General features: G+C 40.6%; 1 protein-coding gene across 4 annotated transcripts in view; it reads right to left on the reverse strand.

Moving 5' to 3' along the window:
- RALA (RAS like proto-oncogene A) overlaps positions 1 to 20177 on the reverse strand; it is a 29576-nt gene extending 9399 nt beyond the window's left edge. Inside the window, exons 1-3 of one of the 4 annotated variants that reach the window (XM_082480047.1) lie at positions 20138 to 20177; positions 18553 to 18604; positions 139 to 293 (exon numbers count right to left, since the gene is read on the reverse strand). In XM_082480047.1, the coding sequence (XP_082336173.1) occupies positions 139 to 252 (114 nt within the window). In that variant the 5' untranslated portion in view covers positions 253 to 293; positions 18553 to 18604; positions 20138 to 20177. Of the gene's footprint in view, positions 1 to 138; positions 294 to 11117; positions 11195 to 18552; positions 18605 to 20137 lie in introns of those variants that run through there. The other 3 variants (XM_082480046.1, XM_082480049.1, XM_082480048.1) reach the window with 3 other exon arrangements.
- Between the last annotated feature and the right edge of the window lie 2374 nt (positions 20178 to 22551).

Consider the following 22551-nt stretch of genomic DNA (forward strand, 5'->3'; position numbering starts at 1 on the left):
TTTTGCTCAATTTAATCGCTACTTTCATACCACGTTATATACATTTAGACCCTTTCATAAAGTAACTGTACTACTGAATGCCTAAATAACGCTAGGCAACAGACATCTCCTGAGATAACTGCTAGTGCAGATTCTTACCTCATCATACATAAACTGTAGTGTTAAAGCAGATTTTCCTACACCACCACTTCCCACCATGATGACTTTGTGTAAAGCCAATGAATTCTGTCCTTTAGGCTTATTTGCTGCCATCTTTGGATTGCAGAAAATTCACAGGTATAAACTGGAAAAATCTAGAAGAAAAAAATTGCTTCATTAGTTTTCTTTCTTTCTCCCATGTGCACTGTTTAAAGTGGTTTTGTTTTAAATCCCTACATATCTAAGGACTTAATTTCAGTTCTGCTATCTTTCATGAAAGCGATCTGTTTTTTTTTCACTGGAAGCCATTCCACAAATTATACCAAGCTCTTCTTTTTTGTAGCATGAGCAATGAAATCCTTCACTATTTGGAAAGGGCACAAGTGAGTTCACAGCATCCAAGAACAATTAAGGGAAAAAGATTTACATTTTGTTACGTAGTGTTTTCTTTTAGAGACACAGCATTTGTCAAGAATTCTTGCTAGTTTACTAAGCAAGAATTGAAAAAGGAAGCCACAGTGAGTCAACACCATACAAGAAAATATGAGATATGACAGCTGCAGGGGAAAGAAAGCAGACATTTGAAGGAATTTCCAGCTTAAATAGCAAGCATCAAAACACAGCAGCAGCAAGGATTAGCTAGGGTATTTTTTCAGAGAAAAGCAAGCAAATGTGTCACTTAAAACCTAGAAATACTCAGTTTCAGTAAGTCAATCAGGACCTGAAAGAATAATCTATTTTACGCAGAGTGGAAAGACTCAACTTGCCTTCCTAGGTTACAAATGCAGTTATTCCATGTATTTGGAATAGTTGTCTCAGTCCCACAACTGCTTGTTCAAACACAAATCTCTGCACCTCACCAATACCAATGGGTTCTATAACAGTTAATTCACATATAGTCTAATGTGCATACGTACCAAAACTAACAACTCCGTTAGCTTTTTTGTTGTTGTTTTAAATTGTGTTAGAGTTTTAGCAGATCTCCAACTACTATTTTCCCACACTTTTGTTTCATTCCCTACCTATTCCAACAGTAATATAACAGTATTTGTGTTACACGAAGACAGAACATTCTGTCTGCTTGCACAGTTCTTAAGACATGGGAAAGTCACCACACAGTGACAGAATGTACCCTCCTCCAGAGATTCATGGTCAAAACAAGCTCTGATGGCCAGAAAACAGGACATCCATATTACAGCAGATATAACACAAGACGTCTATAATAGCAACTAAGAACCAAATGTAACTTAGATTTTGTTAATTAGAAATCTCAAAAAGAGCACGTTCACACAGCAGCACAGTTTAGTTATATACAGAACTACCAGATAATAACAGTGTAGTAACAAGACACCATTACCTCATTACCTTTACCCATCATGATCCTTTGTCCATCTCACACTAAAATTACATCCTCCTGCATAATGAATCACCTTTGTGTGCAGCTTAAACAGTCAGAATGGGAAACATGACAATTTTCTTAAAATTTATATCAAAATCATTAGTTGAGGACATGCACTAAGGTTTTGTTGGCAGTGAGGCAGTTAAGTGTAAAAGTATGCTGACTGAAGCTTCATTAGAGAATAAGCCAATCTTTCCTGGAATTAAAAAATAAAAGCGTGTATTGGTTTTGGCTGGGATAGAGTTAATTCTCTTCAGAATAGCTCGTACAGTGCCATGTTTTGAATTTGTGATGAAAACAGTAATGATAACACACAGATGTTTTAGCTGTTACTGAACAGTGCTTACACAGTGTCAAGGCCTTTTCTGGTTCTCACGCTGCCCTGCCAGTGACTAGGCTGGGGGTGGGCAAGCAGATGGGAGGGACACGGCTGGGACAGCTGACCAAAGGGATGTCCCATGCCATAGCTTAGCAATAAAAGCTGGCAGGGAAGTTTGCCAGGGATGTTGTTGCTCAGGGGACTGGCTGAGCATTGGTCAGCTAGTAGCAAGTAATTATTTTATTTCATTTTTATAACTTGTTTTTCTTGTTGTTTTTGTTTGTTTTTTTTTTTTTTTTTTTTTTTTTTAACTTACTAAAATGTCATTATCTCAACCCACTAATTTTCTCACTTCTACCCTTCCAATTCCCTGCCCCATCCCACTGGCAGGAGGGAAGTGAGCAAGCAACTGTATGGTGCTTAGCTGCCTACCAAGGTTAACGCATAACTTCTGTGAAAAACTCTCTTCATCACAACAGCAACAGTACCCATTCTGCTGTCAAAGAATTCTGAAAATGCGGTTGAAAATTAAGACACTTAAATTGTTTTCCCCAGAAAGGTTATCTAAGTGAAATGAATGTGAGTAATTATAGAGATGTAGCAGAGAAATATAACATTATGTTACAAAGTCTTTTAAAAAGGGAGATGGATGAGAACAAAAAATCATTTCCGTTTTGACCATTTGGCTTAAAAGGAACCTTTGCTTTGTTTTCACTCAAGAGGGAGTACAAGAACATGAAAATAGCTCCAAGCTACGTGTACATTTTCAACCTACTAAACTGCATTTTGAACTACTCCACATTGTTTTGTCTTTGCACTCTTCTCTTAAAAGGAAAAGCGTATCCAGAAAGTCATGCTTGCTTTAGTATGTATTTCAGACAAGTAATATAAAGAAAATTCCTCTGAATTCCAGTCATCAACTGACAACAACTCAGCTTAACAAGTTTACATTACAATACATACTCTCAGAAGCACAGAAGCTGAAGCACTAGTGTACCTGGATATGGCCTATACTAACCTTACTAAGCAACAAACCAGACTACTCTTCCATAAGCACTTCAATACTGGAACAAATCCAAATGAATTTAGGAGGACCTCTGACAGGTGAGTTTCTGCAAAATCAATACTACAATCTGTGAAAAAAATTTCAAATACACAATAGTAATATTTCACTGTAATATGTGTTGTAAATTAATCTACAGTATTTAAGTAGATTGAGCAATGTGAAAATTCGTATTTTACTAGAAGCTGCAATTCAACAAGTAGTGTCCCAGTGTGACAAAGAGAAGGTGCCACTTCTTGTACTTTGTGCAACAGATGACTCATACTTGAAAAGCCAAAACAACAATGTCCAACCAATAAGATCCTTATAAATAATCAAGTTAGTGACGATGCTCCTTTTCACTGAAAATTTAACCAGAATGATTTTATGGCAGTCAATCATTTTCAGAAGCCTTGATAACATCGTTTCAAAGAAGCATAAGAGATTGAGTCAAAGAAAGAAGCTCAAAAACCTGACCCAACCAGTCAAAGCAGTATCCCGAGTCATGAAGTCATCAATAACTGTCAGTGAACAACATTCCAGTAAGATACTGAAGACAGCAAAACTTCGTGCTACCACAGACTTCAGATCTTAAAGATAAGCTTGTCATAAATACTCTGCCACATTTTGTAGTAGGAGAAGGCTCAGGGAGGTCAGTTTGCTCTCAAGTTCTTCACAATCCAATAAAGATATAATGCTAGCAAAATTCAGGCCGACTGAATGGTAGACAATATGAAAAAGAGAGACAAATAAGTTACAAACAAAGCAAGTACAGTCTGGTAGTGTGCAAATGACATTCAATCCAGACAGACTGCTTCTGAGCAAGTATTCCACCAGAGAAGAGAAAGACCTTGAAAGTGGTAAGTTTTAAGCTACTGCCACATACTTTTACCTGTTTCAGTCTGATTTCAAAAGCAGAGAGGAACATAGATTCCAATTTTAACAGTAAAGCACCTGAGATGAAGTTTCATGCAAAGTAAGTTTTTCCACCCTTAATTTATGTAGCCTGACTTATTTTCAGAACTAGTATTAATTTGGGTCATATCTAGTTTCTGAATTGTCCTACTTTATAATTATGATAAACCTGACAGAGACTGTGGCAAGAACCCTGTGGTATGAAGCTCAAAAAAAGCATATTTACATATTATGTATACTGTTGTTGGGTTCATTTTTTTTTCCATCTTCACAGTGAAAAATTATTTGGGGGTCAGAAGATAAACAGAGGCTTATCCTGCAGTAAAATCCTATGTCACCCTACATCAGAGAAGTTCACACAGAGCCAAGCAGGGTGTTGTCAATGTATTATTCATTTACACAGGTCAGCTTTTTACCACACCCACTGGTAATCCCCATCACAACAATACAGCCGATGACATATATGAAAGTTTATTTTTAAACAGTTCTTTGTGTAGCCCAACAAGTTGGAAGGGAAGCGAAAGTTTAACTGGCTCAACAACGTATTGCCATACCTTCACTCAGAGGGGCTACAGCATTGTCTAACCATCATGCTATGGATCACTCTTCACCTTTGCTCCAGATAAACTCCTAGGAAACTGCCATTTTCCAACATGCTTGAGCAGATAAGGGTGCAAACAAATGAATCTCAGTGGCTGCCCCGCCAAAGTAAGCAGTTCTCAAAGCTCCTACAGCTGCTCATTGCTTACTTGCAGATAACCACCCCCACAATACTGTGCTCCATTTCATGGCAGGCTTCCAATTGGAGCTAGGATCATTTTTATAGAGCCAGGTTAGGGAGGGATTAAACTAAATCAGAAAAACTGCAGGAGCAGGAATTATAATGTATGTTAGCATCAGCAATGGTATCTTGTCCAACAGCCTAGAAATCTGGACAATGGAAAGAAGAGTATGTAGCTAAATAACTTTTAAGATCATCCTAATGATCAAGATCATGTAGCAACAGGAACTTGTAGCTGGAGTTGTAAAACTGTAGCCTGTCTTGAATGCCAGTACTAATTTCTCCAGAGTTTCACACTTTACATAGCAGGTCCTCTGTGCAAGAAATACAATGTTAGCTCTAGTCCTCAGTGGATTCAAACACAACATTCAGCTCCATCCAGCAGAAGAGTGAGCTGGAGAGTGTTCCACTAACAGGACTTGGACAAGGTAAGCATCATGTTAACTTCTGCATAAAGTCTTGGAGCCCACAGCAGTTATCCAGATCCACAAGAGTAGGTAAGATGATCAGGTGCCAGCAATAAGAGATTTTCATCTCCAGGGACAGTGTTTTCAGGGAAGATATCTTTGCAAGTACATGGTAGGGAGGAAGGAGGGGGGGGGGGGGGGGGGGGGGAATCTTTGGTCTCCCTACTACATTAATCTTTATTTTGTCCTCCCATCTACTTCTTCAACCCAGTAAATTGAGACCTAAAAACATGCTTTTGGATGAGAAAAAACATATCCTTTTTATCCCCTCACTCATATTGCTTATCTGATCAAATTCAGAAGACTCCTCTTAAATTGTCCAATTTCTCAGATGACTTTTTCTTACAGAATAACTTGCTCCAAAACAATTGATTAAAGCATGCTTCCTTACATATCTGTGCCATTTGTCCTCTACATCCCTCCTTAATACAATAATCCCAATGTGCATACATGAAAAGGAAGCAAAAAAGCGGCCAACAGAATAGTTGCGTACCAGCCCAAATAAGGCAGACATCCAATTCAGATTGCTTCCTTTCCTTCACAGGGAACACTGGTACAGATTTCTCCTTCTTCAGCCAGCAGCACATATTCAGGAAACTTGTAGGAACAATCATATCCAAGACACCTAAACCTCTGTCAAAATGTACCCAAAACTGTCCAATAGGCCAAAAATTAAGAACAGAACATATGATCAGCGTCATTTTCTTAGAGAATGTGACTAAAAGAGGTCAAGAAGTTACTCTGTCCATTTTCATCCTCTGGAGCCTTGTAAATGCAATGTCAATGACAGCAGATCAGGGAAGGAGAAGCATTACACTGAAGTCACATCATTACAGGCACAAATTCAACTGGCATCTTCTGCAGTGCTATACATGAAGTTGAATGCAGGCTTTGTGAAAATCCAGTTGTCCTTAACAGGAGGACTTTGATTTGCTGCAGGCATTTGTTTGAAGGGGTCTAGTTAAACATAGCTTTGTGTTTAGAGATTACAGTTAGTATAGTAGATCCTAGTTAATAAGTAGAGATAGTTGCGCCTTTCTTCAATTACAAAACAATTTCTTATATTGTTGTTTTTATTGCCTTCATAAAACTATGACATCAAAACTGAATTCCAGTTCTTTTGTTTCCTTTCCTTTAAAAGAACATTACATAAAGGTTTGCAAGACTGTCATATTAACCTCATTACCCACTCACTTTTATGATGAGTAACTTTCTTCCCTGAAGACTGTTTTATATAATGAGCATCAATTACAACCAGTAGCTCATACATCACAGCATCTGCTTTTACTGTTTTGTGTTTTTTTTTTCTTTTTTTTAAGTGAGTTAGAATTTGATACATTTGAAGGAACAGGAATAATCTAATTGAAATGTGTGAGCTACCTGAGCAATATAAAGAACTACAGTTAGCATGCTTCAACCAGAATACTTTCAGAAAGGCAAAATATTGTATCAATCACTTACTGAACAATTAAATACATTTTAGTAATGGAGACTCATGTTCTTCTAAACAAATAATTAGATCATATTTTTAATTGAAGAAACTAATACCTGCACTACTCTGTATTTTACACTTAATCTATCAACTCCAGAAACATTAGCTACAATTTTTTATCTCATTCTGAAGTAAAAAGTTATAGTAATTATTTGACAGTAACCCCATCTCCTAAAGTGAGTTTCAACGTTATCCAAAGTTTCTTAAGTCCCAAAGTGATTCACAACTCTGTCACCTCAAATGACCTACAAATTACAAGTTCAGCTTTCTGAGAAAAAGCGCAGGACTAAGAATTTTAAGAAGCCTCAACATATTTCATGTCCCCAGGGACCATCAAGCAATATAATCTTATCTGTTATTAAAAGATCCTCGTTTCATCCAGTTGCTTCACTGTTTATTGAGTCCAGTAGTTTCAGTTTGGTTAACAACAGCAAAATTATGCTTGAGAATGCATTGTTTGAAAGTGATCAGCACAGCACAGACTAGCATATTAGATGCAAACATATCTGGAAGACACCTCAAGAATGACTCAGATGTTCCTGCAACAAAAGTGTTCCTGGAAATGGAGTGAGGCAACTCCAGGCAAGCAGAGCCTAACCCTCCCAACAGCTGCTTCCAATTACAATATTCAAACTAAATCAGCAGAAACACCGCATGACCCAGAAATAGATAGAATACATGAGGACATAGGATAGGATACATGATGCCAGCCACTTTAAGAACTGGAGAGTAAGGAAGTTTTTTCAGTTAGATCAGCATTATTGTAATAAGTGTCATTCCATGTCTTCAACTGGTGTTTTTATTGCAGTTTAAACATGCAACATCTGTCAAGCAAAGTAACATCAGTATTTTAATAAGGTAGAACAATTACTTCAAATATTAAATATTAACTATAAACTCTAAGTAGCAGCCTAAATAAAGAGGAAACAACCCAAATATTCAAACCTATCTTAAAAATGACTAGTCTCATTGGATAACGAAACAGGCCACCTAAACCTCAACCTCAGAACAAGTCAGAAATGCTTTCACAATAAGTCCTTTCCTTTCTCCTGAAAATAATACTTTGACATAAACCTGTTTAACTGGGAATTAGGATTCACAGCTTCCCATGACTTTAATAAGTAGTTAAGCCATATTCAAGGTTTGGTAAGAACCCTTCTTTCCAAAGCTTTCTAGTGCACACCATAAAAAGTGCTTGTCTCTCTCCCACACCCACAAAACAAATTTACTAAGGTGACTACACATCTGCTAAGAAAAGTAAAGGTTAGAAAACTGACTTCAGTTCTCTCTCTCGGCAGCAGCAAATCTCCTCTAGGCAGAAGACCTAGATTTCCCAGCTTCTTGAGACACATACTATTAACTGTAATAATATCCACATGCCAAGACTGGAAGTGTCAGCCAGTGAACTCTTCACCAAGTAACAGAGGCCCCATCCATCCTATAACATACATCATGCTGCTATAAAGAACAGTGGTCCCCACCTGCCTGCAGCTCTGTGCTCTTAAGACTTCATTGCAGGAATTGAGATCCCTCCAACTAAAACCACTAGCAAACAGTAAACAAGTTCATGGCCTTCCGGCAGTCTCCCCAAGGCTTTAATGCCAAGTTCTGGGCACAGCCCTGAACAACACAACAGCTTCTGAAGTGAGAAGAGATATGTATTGCGTATATTTTAAGTCACCATTTCAGCATTTTGTTACCAAGAAGTCTCTTCGGCATCCTGCAAGAAAACTCCTAGGGAGGCACTTTCATGAAGAAATTTCCTGAAACTCATACGGAGCAGCACAAGAAAACCCTGGCAAACTTAACAGCAGAAATAGTATGGAAAAAAAAAAAAAAATCAAGGTCTTAAGATTTTAAACCTTGCAGCGTACTGAAAAAAAAAACCAACAAACCCAAAGTAGATACATTATTCTCCAGATAAAATGCTGACAAAACACAAAACACTCAAGTCCAACCATGTGTGTCTGCAAGGCTGATATAAACTGAACCTACTACAGTCTGATACTCCCATACCCTTCCTTCTGACAGCACTGGTGTTTGCAACAACTAGGTGACAAAGCAGTTCAGAAGTCACTCTAGACAAAAAAGTAACCTAGAGTGGTTTTCAGACAGATTAGCTACCTAAACAAGCTTACCAGCACAAAACAGACCAAAAAAATACCATAGCTGAGCACAAGGAAAGCTGAACTACAGCACCTTCAACCTATAAACACTGTGGAAAAACAATGCAAGCATTATAAGGCTCCTCAACTGCAATTTAGCACTGTTGAAGATTCCTCACTTTTTATAAGTTATGTCATGACTATTATGCAACATTTGGAAGAATTCTAGATACTTGCAATGGCTTATCTGGACTGATCCAGAGATCAGTGGGAAGAGAAGCAAACTGAAGCACGGCACCTAGGTTAACACCAGCAGCAAACCTGTTTTCATAGTTCAGCTGACTAAAGTCACACTACGAAGTAATTTTGGTAATATACACATTTACACGAGAGTCTAAAATACTGCTTCTGCTAGTTCATTATGTGTCTGGTGTCCTATCTCAGTCTATTCTAATCTCTGAGGGAACTTAGCTTTCTGAGGTTGAGAGTGTTGAAGTGTTGCTTTAACACAGTGTAAGAGTCATCTTAGATGAAATTTCTAAACATGGAGGTCTGTAATCTAGAATATTAACAGAAGGCATTAATTTTGTATTGATTTAACACTATATACCGTGAGGAGAGAATTAACAGTAACAGCAGCCATGGTAGAAGAATGAACAATTACATATCACTAGCCTATCAAAGGTATCCATGGTAGCGACTTGCATGGATTAGAGGCAAGACAGACAAACAGGTACTATGGTACTACGGCTCATTTTCTGGCATAAGTAAAACTAAGGAGGGATGAAAGACTGAAAGGGAAGAGGGGGACATCTGCAGAAGAGGCTCCCATACCAAATACACACTATCAAGTCTCCTGACAAAAGACAAATTACATTCATGGGAGATACTACGTAAAGCAGCTCTTACTACTAGATTTTATTCAGCATTTGATAAACAAGACCTTTTTTTTTTTCACCCTTCATAAAATGTAAGGGGCAAGGCACAGCCTATAAGGATTAATTTTAGTAACACAAGATCAACAACTCAGGGTCTTAAGTTAGTGCTATTCAACTAAGGACTGAGGGAAGAACTTCAAGGACACTTTTAAGCTAGCATCACCAAAGACATACTAGCTACAGTCCTTTTCACCCTCTCCTTCAAGTGTAAAAAAGTACATTTGGAAGCTAACTTTTGACTGGTGAGGCATCACTCACACTTGCACAGAGCTGCTGCTTCCAGCTATTCTGGAAAGCAATAAAAATGGAGTTCCCTTGAAGGCACTATGCCAGAGCTTGCAGGATGAGCCTCAGCAGTTCACTTTTAAGAGCAGTTCAAGAGCTCTGCATTCAAAAAGTTGCTCACAGCATATTCAGTGTCATAAAACCAGCTTTTTTTGTCAGCCATACATCAAAAGAAATCTCAACCACATCACTGTGTCCTTTTTGCCCGTGTACCCTTAACACTTCAACATTCACTAAAGAAATTTATGGAAGATTTAAACGTAAGCATTTTGACTTGGCTTGATGAAGCGAATTCTTTAAACAAAGTCTGAAGAAGGCTTCCAAGAGACATAACAAAAAAAAAAAGTTTGCTAGGACAAGTCCATAAATAAAGTTTTCCTCTAACACAAGTATCTCATTAATTGTTAACAACCCTATGCTATTCCTTTAGTTAGAATAGTTAAAGTTCAGAATGTCAGATGTGCATTTTCTAGAAAAAGCAAATATCCATATGGTCATTTTTGCAGCCAGAAAGGATGACTTAAGACCCATACTCACAAAACCCAGAACTCCACCCAAATAGTTTCATTGCTCTATAGGCAGGAAAGTTAACTTATGACAGAGAAATCTATAAACAAATCATATCTGCAAAGCAAAACCAAGTACCAAGTAGGCTCATGGCAAACTGCACTCAACACTTAAGGAATCTTATAGCAGAACGCCATACATGTTTTCTGGCTGGTGGAAGCAGCCTTGTTGTGTTGCAGGCGTCTCGCTTCACAGTGAGAAAAGTTCTGATGTTGATAGCTCAGCAAGTTTATCCTGCTCAAAACTAAGTTGTTTTGCCTCATTAGCCAATCATATAGTATTATAGTGAAAACTCACATGAACACCCTTAAATTCTTTCAAGGTATTAGCACACACAGAATGAACACAGAAGCCTTGTTTGGATAACACTTCTATGAAATTCTTGACATAGAAAAAGTTTAAGCTTTCAAATAAAGTATTTTTGAGGCAGGCACTGCCTTCTTCCATGTGGTCAGTGCCTAGCTGGATGAAGTTTCAACAAAAGCAGAGTAGGAATACCAAAATACACTATCCTTCACATTTTATTAATTGGCTTCTGGCAATGAAGAATGCAGGGAACGACTGCTTCAGCAGGTGCAAACACATTTATATCAAAGGCCACAGCACAAATGGTGCAAACACACAGGAACTAATACAGGTCATTAGCAAGAGACATCAAGCAGCAGGTACCACCAAATTCTCCGTCTCCTCTTCACAAACACAGGCAAGCGTTCTCTCTCCCCACAGGCAGACTGCATCAATACACCAGCCAAATGGAACCTAATAAAATAGGAGCACGTTGGATTTTGCAGTTCAAAAAATTCCTTTTATTCCTCTAAGGAATCATCCAGCTGTAGCAAATAAATTTCATTAGTGAAATCTGACTTGGCAAAGTAAGTTACTTCATTCATTTTATGACTTTGCCATCTGTTTTACCACCCAATTACAAATGTGTAAGTACTCTTTTGTAGTATTATTGAAAGAGTGTTACTTTTGTAGCCATATTTTGTTCCAATAACTTCTCCTCTTGTTTACATTCTACGCAGTGCAAATTGCTCCTTCTAAAATTCTAATCATTTTTCTGTTTTATTCAGGGCAAGAGGATTTCATATGCATGAGTCACTGAATGAGACTGGTTTGCAAATACACAGGCTTGTAATTAACCTTTTGAGTAGGTGATCCAAGGACACAAGTGGTTATAGACCTGATGTTGCATGGTAATACAGCATTCATGAAGTTGAAACACTGTTTAGTCTAATCCTTCCTCATATTTAGATTCTGTTTATTCTAAAACTATTAGATCCAAGATTTGAAAAAATCGGTGGAGTCAATCTAGTATTGCCCAACCTAAAAGACCCAGTTGGTCAATTAATTGTCTCTTAGTTCAATACATTTGCGAATCATATGATACATGTTAGAGTTTTGTGACTATTTCACATACTATAGGTATAAAACATGCAGTGGCTAGAGACAGATGGCATTCAGTTCATGAACCTAGTATGAAATTATTAGTATTCAGGTCAATTTACCAATTTCCACATTAAGTGCCAGTGCAAGGTGGTTTTGATCTTGCCCTGCTTAAAATACCGATCAGACTTTTCTTGCAGTACCACAGAAGACATTCCCAAGTTAAACGCTCTCAAATTGTAAACTAGTAACTTTTTAAAATTTTTTTTGTTACTATTTGAATTCTTATAGCACTTATCATGCACATGATAGTTCAGAACACTGCAGAACTGTTAAATGACTTACAAGAATGTAAGTGTGTAAGTTCTAACAGAACAAGCAATCTAAATATGTTCTTTATACAGCAATGTATGTGAAAATCATGGGTCAATTTCTGAAAAACAGAAGCAAGCATAACATTCATTTTACAGTATCTGGGTAACCAAGTGAAGCAGCTATCACCAATTTCTGATAAACAACCTGAAAAATAGTTTTGTAATCACACTCCAAAAGCAAGGAGCCTTGGAAAAGGCACTGTTAAGGATGGTATACTATTGCATATCACTAGATAGGTCTCAAGCATGTCTCTCTTCCTATGGGCAGACAAGCAAGCAAAAGCTAAAGACATTCCACCCATGGTCACAGACCAAATCCGGTTTATTTTATTAAAAGTTGGTATCCCTAGGGAAGAACTACTGTAGAAATCTGTCTATCGTGGAATCTGATATTTTTATCAATATTTAACTGTTTTAATTTTACACGTGTTGGAATGCTAAACACTACCAAGTGTGAGCTGTATTCCTTTCTGTACACATGAACTTTTAAATTCCAGTGAGAAGTACATGACCTAATACCTTTTCAATGTTGCATGGTGTAACATAGGATTTCCTCTGGCCTACAAAACCTTCACTACTGCTGACTTACGAAAACATTTTATTTCCAGCTGGTCACTTGCACACTTTCAATTCAGCTGCAGTACTTCTAATGGCATCAGTTCTCCAGAGAGTCAGAAACTAGTTTTACAGCTTTTTTCCTTCAGGGGTTTTACCTTAATACACACACAGTCTGAGTCGTGCATAAAGTCTGGAAAAATTTGTGTTGTTAAAACCCATTCCTGTTGTTCACAGATAATGGTCAACGTGAAAGATCTTAGTCTGTTGAGAAACAGAAATTATGTTCTTCAAACTACTGACAATCCAAGAATAACTATGCCATCCTGACTGGGTTATTTATGACCATTTTTGTATTTTATCACATTGTATTTCACTAGGATTTTTTTTTTTTTAAATATGAACAGTATTTGGCTACAAGATTGTTTCCACTTCAGTTTCTCCTCCCAGAACTATTTTTCCCTGTATCTGTAAGAAAGTCTTACCTCCTAACTAGTAGAAAGATTACAATATAAAACTTTGTTCTTCAAGCAATGGATGGTTTTCTTCAAATTTTCCAAACTACACTTTTGCAATCCTCTTCAAAATACTCAGCTTGAAGAAGCTCACTTAAACTATGCGTGTTATACACATGGTCTCAGTTTTAACTCATACATCTTGCAGATAGAAATGCTTTTGTTAGACTATTTCATTCTTCTATTCGTTTTGACTGCAAGAGCTATAAAGCTCAACCTTTGCAAGACAGAAAATACAACAGATATAGGTTAACCTTAATTTCATTTTAAGAAAAACAGATGCTCTTCTACTAGAAAAGTTGAATGTGTGCCAAACCAAGTTACCTAAGAAGATCAACTTTCTCAATAAGATCCAATGAAAATATTTAAAGAGACAGGAGAGTAAAGAAGTTTCTCAAAATAAAAACCAGGACCTTCTAAGGTTTTTGAATGATTCCAAAACCAAACATTCTTAGGCAAAGAGGAGTTGAGAAATTCTAGCATTTTGGTGAGCAGCTGCACTGTAAAATCTTTCAAGTGTAACTGTAAGCCCATCAATAAAACTAATAACTAGATGTCCGAAGTTAGTGATTGACAGGGAGCCAGTTGCATGGGAGTACACAGACAGGATTTCCTAACACATTCTGTGGATCAGCTACTGGCCTCTTGAAGAACACCATCAATCTACAAATTATAACCACCCTAGCTCTGAACACAGGAAATACCAGTTGGCAATGCCTGCAATGGAATTCCTTAACAAAGCACAGAGACATTAAATATGTGCAATATATATTGGCTGAAAGTGAGTATTTTCCCCTCACAGCAGTAGCAGATGGGTAAAAAGTTGAGATCATGACTTAGATCCAACTTATTATCAAAATGCAATGTAAGAAAGAGGACTGAGACATAGGTTAGATTAAGATTTAGAATTTAACTTCTCTATGTCCAAAAGGCAACAACAGCTCCTGCTCAACTGTTGTTACACAACAACACCTGAGACAAGTTCTTCCCAGGAAGAACACTGCACTTGGGAAAACCACTTGGTTAACTTCACCCTTTTTAATATTTCTGAAACAAATGCACCTGTATTTTTTTAATTAGTTGTTCTAAAACCAGTCCTTTATGTTACACTGTACACTAAAACAAAATGACTACTAACACAAACCAAATTAATAATTCAGACTAGCAGCTTTCTTCGTGTTCTTTATCACAGTCTTCATTAAACAGGGAAAAACAATCAAGTACTAGCATTTTGAGCATCTCAGGTTACAGTGGGTATCTTCCTACTGAAGTATTCCAACACTTTGCAGACCACACTGAATTTCACGATGAAAGTTACACGTAGCCATCTTTTCTTCCTTGCAACACTAATCATTTAATAACACTTTTGCAGGTGAACTCGCTTAACAGAAAGCAGTTTCTGATATTTAACCTGTTCTTTAAATTGTGAATGACAACTCTGGGCTTTATAGAGGAGTCCAGAGTGCAATGTTTTCTTTCTAGGTTAAGTTTTCTTGTTTTATTATATACCTTACTTCCAATGCATATGAATGAACTGGAATCTCAAAGTCATCATGCCTGACCAGCAGCAGGCAAAAAATACACAGCCTGGAGCATGAAGGAGAAGATGCTTTAACAAATTGTACTTATACAGACCAGTGCTGCATCACTGACTTCACAATATGAACTATACCAATGTAAAAAAAATTTCAAACTTATTTTCAAATCAATGACAACTTCACAAATGTAAACATTTAAGAAGCCAGTGAATTCAAGTTGCAATAAGGTATATGGAGCTAGCAGTCATGACCGTACTAGACCAGTCACTGAAGTACTGCAATGAACTCTAATTTGGATATTGTTAAATATAAGTTTTGGCCTTACAGAAACCAGTTGTTAAAAGTGTGTGATTTAAAGTGTTATTTCTTAAAATACAAGAGTTCTGAGGATTGGAATGAAGCTTTATTTGCATGTTACACTACAAAGGTGGAATTAATTTAGGTGGTTCAGTGTGTGTAAAAATTTTATAATTTAGGGGTGTCATACCAAAATAGCTCTTCCACACAATAACCACTTTAATTCAGCATCTGCTTTTGCTTACTTTGATCTCCATGGATGACAGTGACAGATGATTAAGGATGAGCTTCTGCCAGCTTTGCTTTGAGTAGGACCTTCGGGGCCATCTACTCAAACATCTTCCATGGCATGACCTCACCAGTCAAAGGTGGGTTTTGTGACTGACACAGCAAGCCTGCAGAAGTCTGTCACGCTAATGTTTTCCTGTCTGTATGGTTGTTTTTTATTTTGAGGTCTGAAATAAATCCCACCGGGGAAAGTGTTGCTGGAATTAACTATTTCCATACTAAAAGGCATTTCAGGAAACAGCACAGCTATACTAACAGGACTACACTGGTACAGCTTTGAAACAAAGATTAGCTTTACTCTGCGCTGTCTGATGGCAGTACTAGCACAGACAAGGACTAGAAGCCAGCTTTGTGTGGTATAACGTTCTTCATAGAAATTTCATGTCTGGGAGACTTCTATGTTTACTGCACTCTAATGTTGATGGAAACAATTCTGCCTGCCTATATGTGGGTGTCATACATAAGCATTCTCAGACAGCTAGAGACAAGGATCGGAGTTAAAGATCAAGTCTAACAGTGGCACAGAAGGGTATTAAGTTAGCATTTCAGAGAGCAAAACAAAACAAGTACCAAGGCCTGAATGCATGGCTGATCCCTGATACCTACCTACTAAGCACAGGTGCCAACCTTCTTTGCAAAATCACATTCTCCATAAAGTGTATTTACATGCCATTTTTAAATGTGGGCCACTGCACCAAACATTCCCACACTCTTGCATCAAATGATGGAGTTAACTTACTGTTATAGAGAAAAATACAATAGAGTAAATGAACTCTACTGGTAGGAATTCAATGTATATTGTAATTGCTTGAACTAAGGAGCCAATATCACAAAATAAGCATCATAGTTCCACTGAAGTAACAACTGCAAAGTTACTACCCAACCAACTGTCATTATATCTCTTGTTTGTGCTATCTTCTTTGCATTCTTGGCTCCTCTCCATATTAGCATTATAAACTGATTACAGCACTGCTTATTTTGAATTCTCTGTAGTAACTGTCTTTTTCATTACACCTCCTCTCTTTATGTCTAACCTCTCCTACACACCTCTTTTTTCCATTTTTCTGTCCTCTACACACAGTCCAGACACTTCAGAGTTACCAGTCTATTGCCTCAAAAGCACTGGGAATTCTGACAGACACAAAACTAATCCTAAACAAAACACTAGTAGTAAAGACTAAGCTACCTTCTAGGCAAAGGCAATCAATTCTCTCATTGGGTCATTCTAAGGCAGCATTACTTGGCCTATACCACATTTCTTTCCAACTTGCTCCCACCCCTAAATCTAGTGCTGTTTTTTCTGTAGGAATTTCAGATTTTTTTTGCTGCTGTGTAGAGCTCTTAAGACTCAGAGTATAAGCCTAACCTGATGGTTGTGGATTGCACATCTACGAAAGAGATTCAACAAGAAGCCATGCCCACTGACAAATCCTTGGTTGGTAGGTGCTCACTCTGACTCACAATAGTTAAGGAAACACGATGGGAAGCAAAACGGGATTTATTAACTCCCTGGTTTGTCTGCAAGGCACATTTTCTACAGTTAAAGTAACTCTTAAGTTCTTTACATTCACAAGGACTATAAATAATTTCAGATTCTGCAGACAGTAAAACTTACCAATAACATTTTAGAACTACCCTGAGAACTGATTTTAAGTACTGCAACAGACTAATAACACATAACCATTTCTTCCCTACTTAGTAATGTATAAAATGTAAAATGTTTTGCAGAACATTCAGTGGATGTACAGTAATTATACCAACTGTTCTATTTTCTTGGTTCCTCACATGAATTCTTCATAAGGTAGGAAGGAGACTTAAAACAGTTGTCCCATAATTGCGTGTGTGATGTGGGCAGGCTATAATATGTTCACAAGAATGCTGTCACTAGCCTACCAAACTACCTTGTTCACTTAAAATAGATTTCAATTTAGATGCAAAGTAATTTCAATAGCTTCGAGCCATTAGAAGTTCTCTGGAAGCTGGCTGTAAGCACTCTCAAGGGGGTGTGGAGTTCCCTGTCCAGAACACATCTGATCAGTGACTTATTCCCAGGAGCACTATAACCTATAGCACTTGCTAGGGTGGCAAAACAAGCAAATATAATCACAAAGTTAAAATATTTTTTGCACATAATTATTTCTTCTTCAACTGCAAAACTGCAAGGAAAATAATGCTGTTCTCAATTATCTGAAATGCAGTTGCCCAAACAACTTTTTATGTAACAAGACACTGTACCTAAATTATTATTTGATACTGGAGACTGCCATACATTGGTGTCTAAGACAGCAATATCCTTTGCCTCAGCAATTATTTTCTTCCAAGTCAGATGCACTTGAAATTTAACAGGAGTAAAACCTCATCTTAGACCGAACACCCCGGGTTCAGGGTAATCCCTTAGGAAAAGTATACACAGGCATGTCGGTGCATGACTGAACTGAGGTTTAAGAACACATTTTTCTTACCAAAGTCAGTCTGAATACAGACGACACATGCAAGGTCTTCACTTATTTAACAGTCTTGTGTTCCTCCTTGGTTGTTTTTAGCCAGCACTACCTTATCCTCACAGACACATCTCTCCCTGCTCCCATCCTCCCCACCCCCAATAGTCTACTACTTCTATGGATTATTTATAAAAAGAGTACATGCCCACAAGTGACACAGATTACAACAAATGCACAGCTAGGAGTCATTCTAGCTTTCTCTTTCATGGCTAAACATCCTTTCCTTAAATTCTAAAAAAAAACCCAAACAAACAAACAAAAACCCACACCATGCCAAAATGCATGCAACTCCTCAAATTCAGAAGAACATGACAAAGTGAAGATCGAGATAAAGGAATTTGCAATAGTAAAGGAGTACATTCACTATTCAGTATCACAGCTTATTTAACCCCACAGTTGACCTCTCATGCAGTGGACTGAAGGCTTTTTTTGATCTTTTTGTGCAACAGTATGTCACATTCTCGCATTTTTGCAGAAAGCAAAAAAAGGGTAAACATTACTAGCACTGGTAATCCCTATAACTTCCACCATTTGGAGGCTTCCGCAAAAAACGTTTGACAAGCTGTCTCACAAGCATAGACTGAAGGGTTTAAATGTACATTAGATTTACATATCACACAGTTGTTCTTCATTCTGTTAAGAATGCTCACAATTTGCCAGGATTTAAATGTTGAGGTACATCCATCAGATTAATCAAGTCGTCTGAAAAGAAGAGGATTTTTAATTAAGAATTCCAGTTATAATCACTATTAATTATCCTGATAACTAACAGAATACCAATATCTTCTCCCAGTCCATGCAGCCCCTCTCCCAGGAGCACCTCTCTTTTCAGTTTAACTTTCATTGGAAAAGACAACAATTGAGAGCTTTTTTTGCAGACCTCTCCATAACCTATCTCCAGACACTGAAATGCCAAAGAGGTATGTATTGCTTCCAGTCATAGAAGTGTAATGGCTTGCAGTGCAGAATGCAAAGTCTCTCTCCAATAAGACTGGAAATGTAAGCTTGAAACAAAACATTAGGGTCATTTTGAGTCTGAAAATAAACATTTTGGCAGTCTTTCTGCCAGGAGAATTCAGCGATGCTACAAAGCAGATGCACAGATCATACATAAAAAAAATCTCTCTCCAGGTGACTCTTGGGATACATATGGCCCAGTTAACATCTTCATTTTTAAAGAGGCAGAATTAAGGAGAAGGAGCTGAAGCTATTAGCTTCCATTTAAAAGAAACCTAAAAGTAAGCACCAAATGATTTACCTAGCCAACAACGTGAGCGTTGAAAGGATCTTTTATTTAGGGAACTTAATAGGCACACTTTTTACTTTGTTGCAGGCGAGACACAAGCCATAGTTACCCGCAACGCCTTTTAACGTGTACCACGATGGAAAAGAACAGCGCAGGAAGGCGAGCACCAATTACACGTTACAGAAAACGCTGCTCTTGCTCATCCCCGAACTGCAACGCGCACACACAGACACACACAGAGGCTCCGGCACCCGGCCGCTGACACGGCAGGAGCCACCGCCGGGCCAGCCGCTCCCTCCAGCACGGCCCGGCCCGGGGGATGCCAACCCCGGCTCCTTCCCCCGCCAGCCCCGAGGCGCGGCCCCTTTGTTCGGGGTGAAGGCGCTGCCGCGGGCCGCGCCGCGCTCCGCCCTCTCTCCCTCCCTCCCTCCGCAGGTGCGGGCGGTGGCCGCGGTCACCCCGCGCCCGCAGGACGCGGCGGCGGGGACGCCACACCTGCCTCACGGCGCCGCCGCTCCCGCCGCAACAGGAGGCGGACGGACCCCGCCGCGCTCCCAGCTGAGGGGCTCCGCCGCCCACTCCTCTCCGTTCCCCTCAGCGCCCGGGCGGGCGGCGGCAGGCCCAGGGCGGGAGGCCCCCAAGGTGGACGACCGTAACCTTCAGGGAGCGGCCGGGTGCCGGCTGCCGGGCCCCCGCGGGAGGAGGCTCCGGGCCGCGCCCGCCTCTCCCCCGACCCCGGGATGGGGCCGGCTGGCACAAACCACCGGCCAGGGGCGGCAGGGCGGCAGCTGAGCCACAACGCCGACTCCCGGGCGGGGGAGAGCGGCGGTGCCGCCGGGAGACCCCTCCCGCCAGCTCCCCCCCATCCCGCACCGGCGCGCTTCCCGGGCGGGGAAGGGGTCCCTGCGCTCTCCCCTTCCTCAGCCCCGGTGACGAAGCGCCAAGCGGCTGCCCCCGGCCCATTTCCCCCCGCTCTGCCCCCGACTCACCTGCGGCAGCGACAGCAGGGCGAGCTCCGCTGCCCGCCGGAGGAACGAGTGGGGAGGAGGGAAGGCGGGGCGGGGACGGCGAGGGGAGCCCTGGTGCCGCCTGGCGCCGCCCCCGCGCGCAGAGCCGGCGGCGCGCTCGCGCGGCCCGCGGCGGAGGGCGGGGCCGGGGCGGGCTGCGCCGCGCCGGCGGCCGCCACAGGAGGCAGGAGCGTCACCGGACGCGGCCCCGCCCCCCTTCGCGCGCGCGCGCGCGCGGGCGGGGAGCCGGGGTGGGAAGGGAGTTAGTGACCGGCACTCGCAGTGCTTGCGCGCGCGCGCGCGCGGCGGAGGTTGGGCGGGGCGCGGGGGCGGGCAGAGAAAGAAGCTGGGGGCGCGCGGCGGGGCAGAGGCTCGGTCGCCGGTTGCGCGCGGGCGGAACCCGCTTCCGGAAGGAGGCGGGACAGGCAGGAGGCAGCTGCTTCCGGCGGGGCGCGCGTGGGGCGGTGGCGGGTTGGGGGTGGTGGCGCGGGGCCCCGCCCAAGAGGGGCGGTGGGGCGGGGCCGGGCCGCGGGGCGGGGCGGCGGCCGTTAGGGGGGCAGTTAACGGCTGGCGGTGGCAAGCGGGCTTTACCCCCGCGGAACCACAAGCTCCGAGAGCAGCTCGGGGCCTGTTCCTGGCGGTGGCTGCGCTCTCAAGTGGGAGAGTGGCCGCCCAGCCCAGGTCAGCCCCGTGTGGCGGCCGTATCCCTGTGTGGGGGCCGTGTCCCGCTCATCCCAGCGGCACGTTAACTTGGGAGCCTAACGGTGGCAGAGTGCCCGCTTCTCCGCCTTTTGTTTCAGCTGAATCTTTTAAGCCTGACAGTGAGACAAACAGCGTAGCTTCATGTCCGCTCCTCCTTCCCCCCCCAGCTAATCCCCGATCTGGTGAATAGATGAGGCATGTTCTGCCATGGTAAGGAGATAAGTTCCTGACATCTGTCGCTAGGTTTATACACACAATTATTTTTAGTGGTGAACGCAGAACATGAGCTTTCCTCAAGGGGCAACTACAAGCTGAGGAAACGTTTAATATACCGGGTTTAAGAAGAATTATCACTGGCAGAAGGGAACATGAAGCACTGAGATTGTTAAGGCTTTTTTTAAAGTCATGGACCGATCCATGCATGAAGGTTTTTACAGATGCCAAACAAAACAAAGAGAGGAGAGTTTCCATGTTAATAACAATAATTCAAATGATAATAATGATGCCTTAATAACTGTATCTTTCACTGTTAAATTATTTACCTCAGTGGGAGCATTGTGCAAACACAGCATGATTTAAACTCCTAAGTTAAGCAATGTAATGTAACCTAAGCATAATAGAGAAATAGACTGCTCAGTATGTGTTTTATCAGGCTGTAGCCATTCAGGGTTGACAGAAATTGTTTCAATCCCTCCCCTCCTCCTCACAAGTACTTGGCTGAAGGTAGTTTCTAAGTTTGGAAATTCCAGTTTTTATCACCTCAGCTGGAAATCTTTGACCTCAATGTTCACATCACGCAGCCATTGCGCTCTATTTGCAAAGCAGGTGCACTTTCAGTCTTTGTTGTTCTCTGTGCTCTGTTTTCTGCAATTTTTGACGTCTTGGACATTTAGCCAGTGTTTAGTACATCTCCCTCTAGGATTTAATTTTGTTGGCCTCACATTTCAGTATGAGCTAATTTTTGCATATTCCACAGAGTCTGAGAAACTGATAGTAGTAAAGGAGCAATAAAGATGCAGTTCATTATGATTAAAATACCAAAATATGTTCATTTAGACAAAGAAATGTTGGATTCTGTTAAATGGAGGGGGGATGAAAAGGGGAGGGAGGTAATACTGAGTCAACAGAACAGCCAAAATAAGACACAAAACATTTTTGATCTTTCATGACAGGGAAAAGTTTGCATGCTAGCTGTGATTAGCCTTTTCATGAGACCACGAAAACGTTGGAAGAATCTTAGCATGACCCTGTAGGCGTATTGATTCACAGGTCTTCAAGAAATCCTGGCCCAATTTCTGCAGCCCTTTGAGTATCCGTATAGTGTATTACTTCTTAATATGTACTCCAGAACCTTTCTGTTGGAAGAGTGGCTGAGTCATAGTTAAGGTATCATAAATGCTGTGGTCTGCAGCTATTCAATACTTCCTCGTGCACAGAGAAGCCAAAAAGATTATGCCTTGTCTTCAACATCTGCATTCAGTCATGCCCTGAAATTACACACTTTTAAAAATCATTAGTTGCAGAAAAGGTGTCACTGGTGGTTGACAAAATGCACATACAGTCACTCTTGTTCTCCCTCTCTTGTTCTCTTCATCTTTTCTTGACCAGTAACTGTATCCCTTCCCTTCACATTGTGTGGAAGGGAAGCTTCATTGCTGAAGTCAGCCAAGGCTTTGTATTGATTTTAATAGCAG

Source organism: Vanellus vanellus (genome assembly GCF_965231255.1).
Source record: "Vanellus vanellus genome assembly, chromosome: 2".
NCBI lineage: Eukaryota > Metazoa > Chordata > Aves > Charadriiformes > Charadriidae > Vanellus > Vanellus vanellus.